This window comes from Apostichopus japonicus, chromosome 10 (assembly GCF_037975245.1).
Source record: "Apostichopus japonicus isolate 1M-3 chromosome 10, ASM3797524v1, whole genome shotgun sequence".
Classification (NCBI taxonomy): Eukaryota; Metazoa; Echinodermata; class Holothuroidea; order Aspidochirotida; family Stichopodidae; genus Apostichopus; species Apostichopus japonicus.
The window spans coordinates 4,582,031-4,595,648 of record NC_092570.1 but is presented as its reverse complement, the minus strand read 5'-3'; the positions used below and the strand labels follow the sequence as shown (position 1 = coordinate 4,595,648).

Here is a 13,618-nt window from a genome sequence, read left to right as displayed (position 1 = left end):
ATTTTAGATCCTCCTGCAAGCAGGAACTCGCAAAGAAGCCATCATTAGCTTATCAAAGCCGCAATCCGACCGAAGTCAGTCTCTTAGATTCAAATGTAACGTCCATGATTATGAAAATTGTCAATTGTCAACAACTCTGTAACTGGACGACATACATTAATCTTGAAGTGGCTCGAACTCGGGACCTTCTGATTGAAATGCACCGGCGTTAACCACTGAGCTAACACTTCACAATGGAAGTAACATTTGTGTGGTCTATACATCACAAGCCTAGCCTACAGATCTGACTATGTGCTTTACTACTATAAATTACTACATGGATGACTGCTGAATGTTTTGCTACTTGTGCTGGTGTGCACAATCGGACTGACTAGCCAGCATTATGTTTCAGCAATCATCAACGTCAATGCCACTTGGAGAGTTGGAAAATCTACTTCAAACCTCCTCATTCTGCATTCTGTTATATATACACAAAAACCACCGGATACCTGCACCTATACCCTGGCTGTATGAAGCATCCTCATTTTAGTTCTGACATAGCAAACAGCAACATCAAAAAGCATGATCAATATGCCATCAAAATATCAATTGGCAAATATGAATCCATAAAGTCCATAAATTAATAAACACAATCATGTGGGAGGATGGGAGAGGGCTACTGCTAGTCTTGGAAAAAATATGGGATAAATATTGAATTCTCATTTTCATCGTATATATTCCACCCCTCCCCCCCCCCCCCAAAAAAAAACAATTGAGACTTCCAAAAAGAGGCCTGCTGATATTGCTTGACTTAAAGTAGCTCTCTAAGCCAGCAGAACACTATATCTCAGATGTCTATCATACATTTCAGATAAATATTTTCCAAGTTCAACTTAATTGGTGTCCTGTAATGTTCGTTAATGTTGGGATTCATTAATGTTGCTCTCTTGGATACATAGCTTCAACTTCCGGGAAAGATGCTACAAAATTTTCATTAGTTTGATCAATGTGAATGTGACCTATATGCATTCACTCTATACTGTGACTACAGGGTGGTCTTTCTGATATGGAAAGATTTAGCTCATACAGGCCTACAACATTCCAAGCTCCACACTTATACAGTACCTAACAATTTTAACACCATGAAATGACTTGTTGAAAAGCTGTCTATCAAGACTCTGTGTAGTTTCTACATGGTACTATTTGTCTCCTTTTGGAAAACATTGCATGCAGTATGTTCCATATATACTTGTGGGCTTGCATTGAGTTCTTCACTACATACATACAACAAGCATACCCCGTATACAATTGTTATCAAGGGAATTGGCAATGAAGCTGCTTTGGAAGGACAGTGTTGTTTGTCTTAGTGTCCAATGCTCGCTGCTCATTCCTGTACCCTGAAGCACACAATTAATACATATGTATTTTCACTAGGACAATGTGTGGATGTGTCTTGGGAAGGGGGTTCAGGACAAGACAGGATGGGGGTCAGGAAGGATGTGTGTAAATGTTCAACTTGAGCACCTTTACCTTAGTTCAACTAATGTTTGGAGAGGCATGCTAGGATAGAGAATACTGGAAGAGAGGGGGGGGGGGGGGGGGTTTGGAGGGTGAGGGCATGGAGAAGGGATACCTTTCAAATGAGGTCTTTGGAATGTATAGTATCAACTTTGTTGTACATGTAACTACCCACATCCCTAGATACTCAAATATATATGAAGAATCTGAATTTAGTCTGTACAGTAGCAACTTCAAGCATGATCAGTTGTAACATGGTATTGACTTCTAATTAAAAATTCTAAAATGAAAATTCTAATGTAAAGGGGGTGGGCTGACTGGAGGAGGAAGTGACCGGTTACTGTGGGAGGTCAGTTTCAAAAGGTTACCAGGGTTAACTCTATAGGCATGGTAAAGCGAGTGAGCAGATGTAGTGAGGAGACAGGTATGTTTATCCCCCCCGTAAATATCCAAACCGGGTAAGATTTTGGAATTCCGGACTGTGAATGTATTCAGGAGAATGATGAAACATGTCCATGGATCCATGTATCATATTGTTCAAGCTGACATTCAGTATAGGCCTATCTATTAACTAGCATGTTGACTGCATGTGTGTGCTGAAATAGGCTACGATGTTTATGGTAACTCTGGAAAGCTATGTATATTATGACTATACTCAAATATATTCCATGAGGACTCTATAGGTAAACTACAGTATACATTGACTTTGACAACAGAGGGTAGAATATAGTCATGAGGGTTCATGCAGATCAAGCCTTTTCTGAGACAGCTGAGAAAGTAAATCTCAACATCATTATCATACAAACCTATAAAGCAATTATTCCTCTCTTTTTTTATTTACAATAAGGTCTGTGATAGCTTTGTGTTCTGTCAACTCTTATCACTTTGAACTGACAAAGGATTAAACTTAATATGGTACTGCAGTAGCACCTGAGAGCAGGTCACATGACCCTCCATGTTTGTTACGATTTCCTACTGTTGAGCGAGCCTTCCAGATTGTATTAACTTCAATGAGCTGTACACACGTGCAAAGTATGCATGCATGTAAATAAAGGAAATCATATAGGACACCTTTTGATATACATCATGTTTTAGTTTACTTATTAATAGCACCATGACAGGCATGTTTATTGTGTACGCTGTAGAGCTCTATAGCTAACTGTTGTACAATAACTCTAGATATTAAGTTATGGATACATGACAATAGCTCAAGAAGCTTAACAAAATGATTATCATATAAACTTTATGAGTTACTTTAACAGTTAAAAAGTGGCTGCATTACAGATTTTGTAGTTCAGGAAGCAAATTTATTTAAACTACAAAGTTTGATTATGAAAGTACATCCATTCCAAGTAACCGTTGCGTAGTTTACTATAGTTGTAAGGTTTATTCTGAGGCTGTAAAATTCAGGAAGTTATGGTTATTTTCTTGGAGGCAGGTGTGATAACATTGATCATTATACTGTTTGTACTTGTCCTACACAAGTTTAGGTTAACATGATCAGAAAACCATGAAATAATAATAATTATTTTGACAGTGAGTATAGTACTAACCCAAGCAGTAAAGGATATTATTACACTGTGCCCCCCCCCCCCCCTCATCATCTCCCCAAATTTAAATGCAGTAAATGCTATTTAAGGCTTCGACTCACATGATCCCACTCGGTGCGAATTTGGTGGAACAGTGTTTAATCGTGGTTAAGATCGACCCCCATACATGTAGAACTAACTGATTCCCCTTCCACACACCCCACACAACTCACTCACCCCAAAAATCCCACACAACTCACTCACCCCACAAATCCCACACATCCCACACATCCCACACACCCCACACATCCCACACACTGATCAACAGAGCACAGACCGAGTGACTGTATCCCGTCAACAGCCAGCTAGCTTCAGTGCTCTATTAGGTCACATGTAAAATTTCCCTGTGTGTGATTGGTTACATGATCTGTTGAAACTGGTCTACTGTAATCGTTGACCGCCAGTCAGGGAAAACGACTGAAAATGATGTAGCTTAACTGACTAATTAGTGATGATGCAGTGAGAGTTGAAGCACATGCACACTTAATGTAGGAGGGTCTCCATCCTGGAGGGGGGGGGGAGTATAAGGTGAGGGGGTATCCACATACCGTTTGAGAAATTGAGAAATGTTCATGTTCGCTTATCTCATGGGGGATTATAATCTATACCAAATGATTCAATTTTTCCATCTTTTTTCCTAAATTTTTATTCCATTTCTATTTGTATGTACAACCTTACTTTTCTTTTATGGAGCTAGAAATTTTGAAAAAAAAAAAAAAATTGGGGGGGGGGCTCCCCTATGGCTACGTGCATGGTTACAAAGGACGAGTCCGGTTGTTTGCCATCTGTCGTGCAATGTGGGCATCTGGCATAATTTGAACCGCTTCTTTTGATTGTGCATTCTATGCAATTACAATGCTACATTGTTTTACTCAAAACAAGTAAATTGTCAAGTAAGTAGCATTTCTTGTTAAGTATGCAATTTTGCCAAAGTTGCTGAAAACATTCTCTGAGAACATTTTCCACAAACTTAAGGTAAAATGAGCAAGTGTTCAATGCCAGGATGCCAGGATCGATTTACAAGTATACACATTTTTGTTTAAGTCACAGATACTGAAGACAGTAAGTAAGGTCTTGTTTGCAAAACACTCAAGGGTCGACAAATTTTGTGTTTTTTATATTCCTAGTGTAATATTTTATGATGGAGACTAGACTTTGTGGTATCCAGGGCATGGAAATGTTGTTTGTTTGTTCAGGATTGACTGATTGGCTATGAGATTTCCAAGCATTTCCTTAAAAAGTACAGCTTTTCATGACGCTGCATCAGTAGACATACATTGCAGACTATATACTTCACAGTTGGCTATAGGGTCTTGTGTATAGAATATAATGCGCATTCACCTTTGTGTAGTAATTTCATAACAATCTCACCATTTTGTGTGCCATGTTGCTATGCAATATGAGATAAATATACTCCATGTAAATGTATTAAGTGTACATGCGTGGACAGTTAAAGTTTCATAATGATAACAGGGATACAGATGTTTGTTTATTTAAGATTGACTTAATGGATATAACTAGGACACCCATTTCTGTGTTATAGGTACTGTTTCCATGAAGTGCAAGTTTATATATATATATATATATATATATATATATATATATATATATATATATATATATATATATATATATATATATATATATATATATATATATATATATATATATATATATAGATATATATATATATATATATATATATGTATGTATATATATATATATATATATATATATATATATATATATATATATATATATATATATATATATATATATATATATATATATATATATAGATATACCTCTGGAAGAGTGATAAAGACAGAGTGGGAGAGAGGGGGGGGGGTGCGGTGAGGGGGCAAGGGTTGTACATATGCAGTACTAAAAAGTTGCCAATTTGGGTATTGCTAGGTAGACTGGAATGTGTTTTGTGTCATTATTCATAAGTGCCCAGAGTAGTATGTAAATTGTTTTCAGTAATTTATACTGTCAAAACTTGCAAAAAATGCATACAAAAATTCCAAATGCCGTAAAAACGTGGATCATCTGAATTTTTTGGGACAATACTAATGACTTAGCAATAAAGAGGTTCATAGTGGCAGGAAAGGGGGAGGGGGGGGGGAAGGGCAGATGGGAGGTCTTCTACAATAGCCTAATGTGTTTCTTAGAATGTAATAAGAGATGAGTGCATTGTTTTACAACTATTGACATTCTCTTCGTCAGACTCACTCGGTTATGGCAAGAAGAACTTGTCAAGAAGGGAGAGGAAGATGCCAGCTTGGGTAAGACCTTGATCCGATTCATCAGGACACGATTGATCTTCTCTATGTTCCTGAGCCTTTTGTCACTTGGTTCCAACTTTCTGATAGGGGTGAGTAGCTTTAGCATTATCCCCCCCCCCCCCACCCTTAAATTTAGCATATATTCCAAAATGAGGATAACACAAAAAAATTGAAAATACTTTTAATTCCTAGAGGTTCTGGCCTCTCCACATAATTCTCAGACACAGAGGAGTGGTTGCTATGATAATTAAATGACTTAAGAGTTGTGCGAACACTCTGTGGGTATCAGTTAACTGTTTGTTGAAAGTCTGACTATGTGTGACCATTATTTGACTTCCTAGCATATTTGGAGGCAATAAGAGATCTATCTATCTGTATGCATATTTATAACCATTTATCCCAATACATAAAAAAGTCAGTTACCTCTGAACTTTAATAAGTTTCTTTTTGCTTTAATTTCATTTTTACAGGTTCGTTTGCATTAAAAGCAGTATTGAGTATAATATTGATAGGGTCAGGGGAGGGAGGTTGGGGTTGGGTTAGGTTGGGCAAGGAATAACTTAGCTAGCATCGCATAGCAAAACGCTATGAGCATAAAATGGTCATAAGACTATACAAGTCCAATGATGTATAGCAAGATTTGTACCCCTGAACTATACTATTTTATATAAGAGACAAAAAAATTGAATGCTTCAATATTCCCTTGGAGGGGGTGGGGAGGGGGGGTGGGAAGAGAGACAACCATGGCCATCAAATTATTTTTAACATGAGCTTGGTGGCAGCATAAATGGAGTAACCAACATCACTGACCCAAGCTCAGTCACCTAATAATAATCCCTGGTCCCTGACAGGAAATAACTTATCCAGCATCGCATTGCAAAATGCTATGCAAAATGGTAAAATTGCTACACAAATACGAAGATGTACACAGCGTCTGTACACAGCTTCTGTACACAGAAACCAACAGTACTTTATGAGGAGACAAAGATTCAGAGCCTTCAAAACTGCCACACAAAATTTGAAAACTTAATTATTCCCTGCATGGTGATAGTTATGAACTTGACATCTAACTACCTAGCCTATTTAAAGGCATTGCTGATCAACTTTAAAGGTACGCTGTATTGGCCCCAAATATGCTAGATATTCAAATATGGTCACCTTTGGTCGAAATTCTTAAACTGTTTTTTATCACAACCTTCGATGAAATTTCCCTCCCTGGGACATTTCAGTCATCTTACAAGTGTGTTCCTTAAAAATGTCTGAGAACAATTTGGAGAGTAAAGACCTCTAGGAAAGTACTTTTTGAAAACTTATAGCAAATTACAGCGTGCTATAATTTGGGGCCTATACTGACTACCTTTAATCAGACTTTTGTATCATTCTTGGCTCGCAGGCATACATCCTGTATTCAATAGTCAACTACTTAACGGATAGTCCAACAGAGAATCTTCAACAGGGCTTACTCCTGTCTCTCTATCTGTTCTTGAGCACTGCCTTCAGAGCGCTAGGGACAAACTTTTCATGGTACATCAACGTCAGAACGGCTTGCCGATTGAGGTCAGCGGTTCTTATGACCATCTACAAGAAACTTTTGAATGTCCAAAGTTTAGCTGATACATCTGTGGGAGAGGTGAGCAAAATTTTGAAAAATTATGGTTTCATTTTTTTTCTTTTCCAAATGTACACTGAGGAGGGAAAAAAAACCCTACATGGTCACAGCTATTCTTCATGTTACTTTTGCTATGTATGATATTAAAGATGCCATTATCATTATTGTTATTATATTTGGGGGGGGGGATTAAAATAGTTTTTGATTATGTCACTGCTTTGCAACATCTTCTTTGTGGTGACAACACAGTGAATCATACTGCAAAGTGTCCACATTTCCTAAGTACCTGTCACCAAGCATTTCTGCTTTGAACACATAATTCATGACTGCAGAAGAATGCTTAATAACAGTAACATATATTTTTTGATCAGCAAGAGTAATACCCTAACCAAGTATAACTAATATTCGCTATTTTAAAAGTCTCTGTTTGGTTTATGTCAGAACTGCCCACCAGCTTACCATTTTCATAACTGACTACTGTAGAGGAACAGGGAGCGTATCAAATTTCTGTGGCATTCTACAATACGTGAAATTCCCCCCCCCCCCCAAAAAAAATGTTCACTCTTTGAATTTCACAAATTTCGGTATTCAGCAAGAGCATGAACAATAGTGTGATGTGTTTGTTGCAGGCCTACTTCTCTCCTATCTTGCTTTATTTGTTTCAGTATGACTCCTGATTTAGTTCTGTCTATTTTCCTGTTTTCTCTGCATTTTCATTCAGGAAATTTGCTCTACTTATTCCTAAGGGTTTAATTCCCGTCACACATATTAATAAAGCTGTGGCTAAATGCTCGCATCTGTTGGTATAACCAAAGAAAACCGTGGCATGAAGGATACAAATCCACTATATTTGGTGGAAAGTATCACTGCAGCTTCCGGTCAAAGGTTATGCTCCCATCTCATGGAGGAGCAACCCCACAGTGTTTGTGACACAACATTGCTGTGTACGATAGGTCTGTGATTACATCTTAAAAACTACTTATCTGGCAGACAAATTTATTCTCTAATTACAAATAAACCATGATCTAATATCCAGGTCGTTCAGATGAACTCCAAAGCATTAAAATCTCAAATTCAAGGTTATCCGGAAGTTGCGCCCTCCCACGGTTTGTGGTGAGTGGTATCCACTTTCAAGGTTGAATGTTCTTGCAAGGCCGAAAGCCAATGGCTATGAGGTGGTATGTTTAAAGTTGTGTGTCTTTGTGCTGGTATTGCAGATTTCAGTAATTTCATTTCAAAGTCTATCTTGTGGTTATTAGTTAATGTCTGTTTAAGTGTTTAAAAAGTTTAAGAGAGAGAGAGGAAAATTTAAAACAAATAAATATTAATAACAAGAAAGGAAATTTATGAAAGAAAAGTGAGATAAGTATAGGGAGAGAATACATTATAAACTGGATATATGGGGAAGGGTGGGGGGGGGGGGAGAATAGATAATTAAAAAGAAATCAATAAGTCACAAAAATAGCCAAATACATATAAAGAACAATAGGTAAACAATGAGAACAATAAGTAACAATAAAGAATGATAATTACCTTGTGTCAGAATAAGAACAATTCAAGTAAGAAATAGAACAAAGGTAAAAATTAAGAATAATATAAATGATATGCAAGACAAAATAAATAAAGAAGAAAAACCTCACTATAACAACTAGATATCACAACAAGTGCAATAAGAAGGAGAACAATAGTAACAATAATAACAATAAGAACAATAGTAACAATAAGAAAAGTATAACAAAACAGTACCTTCAATTGTTTATATTTGTCATTACCAAGTAATGTAGACATCCTGTTTATACTGAAACATCTTTGGCGTCATGGCGTCATGGTCAAATGGCTATCAAAGGCAACAGACTTGCGCTCTATGTATTGCAGGTTTGAGTCCTAGGCAGAGCTTGACATTGGGTTCTTGGGTAAAGGCACTTTATCTTCCCCACCCCCCTTTACGCAGGTGTGTAATTTATGGGGACCTGGGGGGTAACTTTAATATAGTTGGGGCATGCAGGAGTTTGGCTGCTCCCTATGAGAAGTCCCCCAGGGGACATGTTGATGTGGTGTACTGTGTTCCCCAGGTGCGACTGTGTGTGCACACCCTGGGTATGCAGATGTGACAAGTTGCCAACGACCAGAGGTTAAATGTTTTTAAAAGTTGCGTAAGAAGGTCTTTGCCTTGATAGAAGACTGTAAAACTTAAAAAGTTTAAATTTAACTTTACTAGGTGCAATTAGCTGATAATTAGCCTTTCCTGTCACTAGAATAAGTCCAGCTGAAAAAGTGTATTTAATATTAAGTTACATGGCAACTATTAAGCTTACACTATATATGCTGATCACATTTGTGAGTGCATGCCTATATAGTCATAATACATTGTATTCATGTAGCTTTCGGGTTAATGTTAAGCCCAGGATGAAGATTTTCTTTTTTATTTATCATATTAATTTTTAATTTTTCATAATAAGTTACTTAGCAACTAGCCCACAAAATGGTGATCAAGTTTGTTAATTCATAGTCAAAAGGCATTGCACTTGCATAGATGTTAAAGTACACAGACAACTAGCCAATTTGCATTTTTGTTTCCAAGATATAGGCCTACACATTTGAAGTTTTGATAAAATCTGGGAAAGTCATTAAATTTGTGCAAACTACCACATGGAATATTGCACTCATCAAACTTGATTATTTTAGGCCTTGATAAGTTTACTCTAATTACAAGCCCTCATATATCATTTGAATAATGTGATATTCTTCTTTTCAAAGAAGACAATAAAATATTTCCAAAACCGAATTTGACCACAAACCTGTTACAGTGTCCTTGAAACGAAGGTTGTTAAAAACAAAGGAATAACATAAAAGAAAATTAGGCAGTCACTCCCATTACATCATCAATGTGCATAAATTAGCTAATGTTTAATTCATAACTAAAACTAGAATTGAGAAAAGACTTGTAAAATGGTCTGTCTTTGATGAATTTTTGATGGGGAGTTGTAGTTATTTTCATGATTTCTAAAGCCTGTTAGAGTGATTGGGACAGTGTTGTTCATAAGTATCCGTAGACCTCTGTTAATATTTAGCCCAGCAGGACCATTTTAATTTGTCATAAGCCATTTACCAACTAACCTACACAATGATGACCAAGTTTGTAGTATATAGCTATAAAAAACAGGAAAAACAGAATTTATTACACACAAGCTGATTCTATTTTGTTATATTAAAGTATTTGGCTACTAGCCTACACAGGTTTCAATGGCTGACCGTGGTAGTGAAAAATGCAAGTAAACCCCAAAGTGACCAATAGGACAAAAGAAATGATTTCACATATGAGTGATTTTCTTGAAAAGATGATCAATGGTCAATCGACACCGACCTTAAAGGTGGTGAAGACTAAAACTCTTAAATAACAATTTATCAAAGAAGATGATAAAATTGAATTGTCGTTCTGTCTGTCTGGATTTTGGGTCATTGTTTTATCGATGTGTTATTATGAAGTAATCTTAAAAATAACCTGTTGCCTTTTGCGAGGTGATCTCTGTTGACTTGCAGTTTAAAGGCCTGCTGTGTAGACCCTGTAAACTATAGCACGCTATAATGGAAAAGTTTCTTGAGATTATTTCATCGACCTGCCTTGGTCGTAAAATGACCTCTTTTTACCAACTAGTCTGCAATGCCGGCCACATATTTTTTCTTGTATGAGAGTCTTTGTGTGAACGCTGTATGATTAACTACACTGTAGAGTGTGGACATGAACATATTACCACACAGTGTTTACACAAAGAGCCTAATGGTGTTAAGAAGCTATGCAGGCTAATTGAGGTCGATTTAAGACCGTGGCAGGTCGATCACAAAACTTTCCTAGCTATAGCGTGCCATAAATGGAGCCAATAAAGCAGATATTTAAGGTAACCTCTTCTTATATGCAAATATTGAATGTTTTATACATATATCTTGGTTGTTTTGTGTCTTCTGGTTTATAGTTTGATCCATTTTGTAATATGAGAAGGTTTTGTATAAAACAGCCTTCTGTGATGTCAAGGTGATCGTTGTCATGCAAAATACACATGACGGAAATATCACAACTCTAAATGAACATGTGAGAAGGATCTTCAGTTAAAATTAATGAGGCAGGTTTAATGTGTGATACTGTTATTAGTTCCCTGCAGAGTGGTATAGGACAGTGGCTGCTCGAGGTTCATAAACAAACAATCGGAAAGAGTCAAAGTAGAACTGTTACCTCCATAAGGTAATTAAGTACTATGTAGTCAGAAAGTAATTTAATTGAACAAAAAAACCAGGGGGCTTCCCTCTTGCCAGAAAAGAGAATAACACATAAAGGAAGAAAACTACAGTAAAACTTAATGATACCTAATGTGATTACATAGTATTACTAAACTCCAAATAATGTAGTTATTCAGGTGTACGTTGAAGTGGTAGGCCTATATATATGTAATGTTTGTATGTATTGTATGTATTTTAGATCCTCCTGCAAGCAGGAACTTGCTAAGAAGCCATCATTGGCTAATCAAAGCCCAAGCTGGCCCAAGTCAGTCTCTTAGATTCATATTTAACGTCCATGATTATGAATTGTCAATTGTCAACAACCAGTGGCGGAGCTAGGGTATTGGTCAGAGGGGGCGAGAATGGTCTGTAGGGGCGCTTTTGACACTATCTAAGTGGAACGCCACCACAGGTTGGCGCGGAGCGTACAGACATTTTTTGAGTAAAGATACTCCCTAGATCGCAGGAAATGACCTTTTCCGGGCCTTGCTAATATACAGATAAACGAAGAATAAAAAGGTGTCATTGCCATTTTGTCAGAAAATTACACCAACAAAATTTGACAAATGTCAATAGGTAGACGAGAGCGCAATAAAAAAGTCAATAATCGCGAATATGTAAAAAGTAGTAAAAAGCTGAAAAGGGCGCCAGCAGTACATTTGAGTCCGTCAGGGGGGGCATCCGCCCCCCCCTGACTGTATGGACGCTCCGCCACTGTCAACAACTATGTATTAAACTGGACGACATACATTAATCTGGGAGTGACTGTTTATGTATGTACATAATTGAGTTAGGCCTATATACATCATGTATGCATACATAATTGAGCTGTCTATAATTACAGTCTTAACTGCACAAGCAGAAAAATAGACAGGATTAAACATATCAGTTTGTAACCTTGTTTATCTCAGGTGGTGAATATTTATGTCAATGACGGTCAACGCCTGCTGGAAGCCTGTACGGTGTCTGCGATCTTCACCGCAGCTCCCATCTTCATGATCCTGATGCTGATTGGTACAATCATTCTGATTGGCCCTGCCTCCATCGTTGGCGTAATCTCTATGCTGCTCATCTTTTTTGGCCAAGTATGCTTCTCTTGAAAATTTCCTTTGTAATTTTCGGTGATATACTTATTTCCTTTGTAATTTTTTGGTGATATGCTTGTAACTTTCAGTGATATGAGCAGTGGTTTTCTCAGCATTGGGGGGTGGGGGAGGGGTTGCGGGCAATGAGCATTATATTATTAAAGCTAATTCCTGGGAATAATGGACAATAAGTTTGTTTGGTTTACTATCTTTTGAAAGTGACACAAGGTGAATGGAGGACAGGTGAAGACTGGTGGATATGTGATTGAAGTCATTATGATAGAATTTCTTGAGTGTTACTATAGTCGGATGCTCAAGATTGGCAAATAATGTATTTTGTAGGAAAAGTAGGAAAATTCTTCACTCTTCAATAGTGTGTCAATCAGGAAAGTTATTTTGTTTTATTTGAGGAGAAAAGGTCATACATAATACTGGCGTTAAAACGTTTTTCATTCGGATAAAAAAGAGTGGCAATATGGAACATTATATTCACATCAATAAACCAAATGATTACAAATGCATGGGACTTGTAGACTTCTGCAGGAAGGAGAACAGCCACATCAGGTTGGAAAGTGGCCAAGGTGAGACACTTGGTGGGGGGGGGGGAAGGGGGGGGAGAGAAGAGAGAATATAAGGATGTATGTGTACATCTGCTGTTCAAGGAGTCTTCCTCAAATCTATATTTGTAGGATTGCTCTGTGTTGTCCAGCTTACATCCACCCTGTCTATTTTTGCTCCCGTCAGGTATTTCTGTCGAAGCTGATTGGACAGATCAGATCTAAGATTGTGGGCGTGTCTGACCGAAGGGTTCGTCTGATGGGGGAACTGTTGGCCAACATCAACCTCATCAAGAAATATGCTTGGGAAGATACTTTCTCTAAAACTATCTCAGGTATGATTGATAATGTTTTGGGTAGGGAGATTGGAAGGGAGTGGGGAGGGGGAGGGGGTGGGGGAGGGGGGGGGGTGAGGGGAGGGGGATGGTGGTGGTTGAGCTTTGTATTTAGGAGGGAAAAGTGGGGAACAAATCTGTGGGTACATTGACAGACACAAAGTGTCTTTAATAGATTTTTTCTACATAAATAAATTTGCTTCGATCTGCGGCCAAAATTGTGCAGTGAGTGATTTCATAAATCTCTTTTGGTTAAGAGATTATTGGAATATTTGGCTGATGTCATAAAGGAAAGAAACAACATCCTTTTACCTGGAAACATGACAAGTTAATTTTGGAAAGTCATAGAATGAAAGGTCATGCTGTAAAAAAGTTTGCGTTTTTGAAAT

At 37.4% G+C, this 13,618-nt stretch overlaps 1 protein-coding gene across 2 annotated transcripts in view; it reads left to right on the top strand.

Annotated features, from left to right (window-relative positions):
- LOC139975318 (ATP-binding cassette sub-family C member 5-like) overlaps positions 1 to 13,618 on the top strand; it is a 62,672-nt gene that overhangs the window by 16,523 nt on the left and 32,531 nt on the right. For both annotated transcript variants that reach the window (XM_071983154.1, XM_071983156.1), the window contains 4 exons: positions 5,313 to 5,460; positions 6,765 to 7,001; positions 12,164 to 12,337; positions 13,082 to 13,229. In XM_071983154.1, the coding sequence (XP_071839255.1) occupies positions 5,313 to 5,460; positions 6,765 to 7,001; positions 12,164 to 12,337; positions 13,082 to 13,229 (707 nt within the window). The remainder of the gene's footprint in view (positions 1 to 5,312; positions 5,461 to 6,764; positions 7,002 to 12,163; positions 12,338 to 13,081; positions 13,230 to 13,618) is intronic.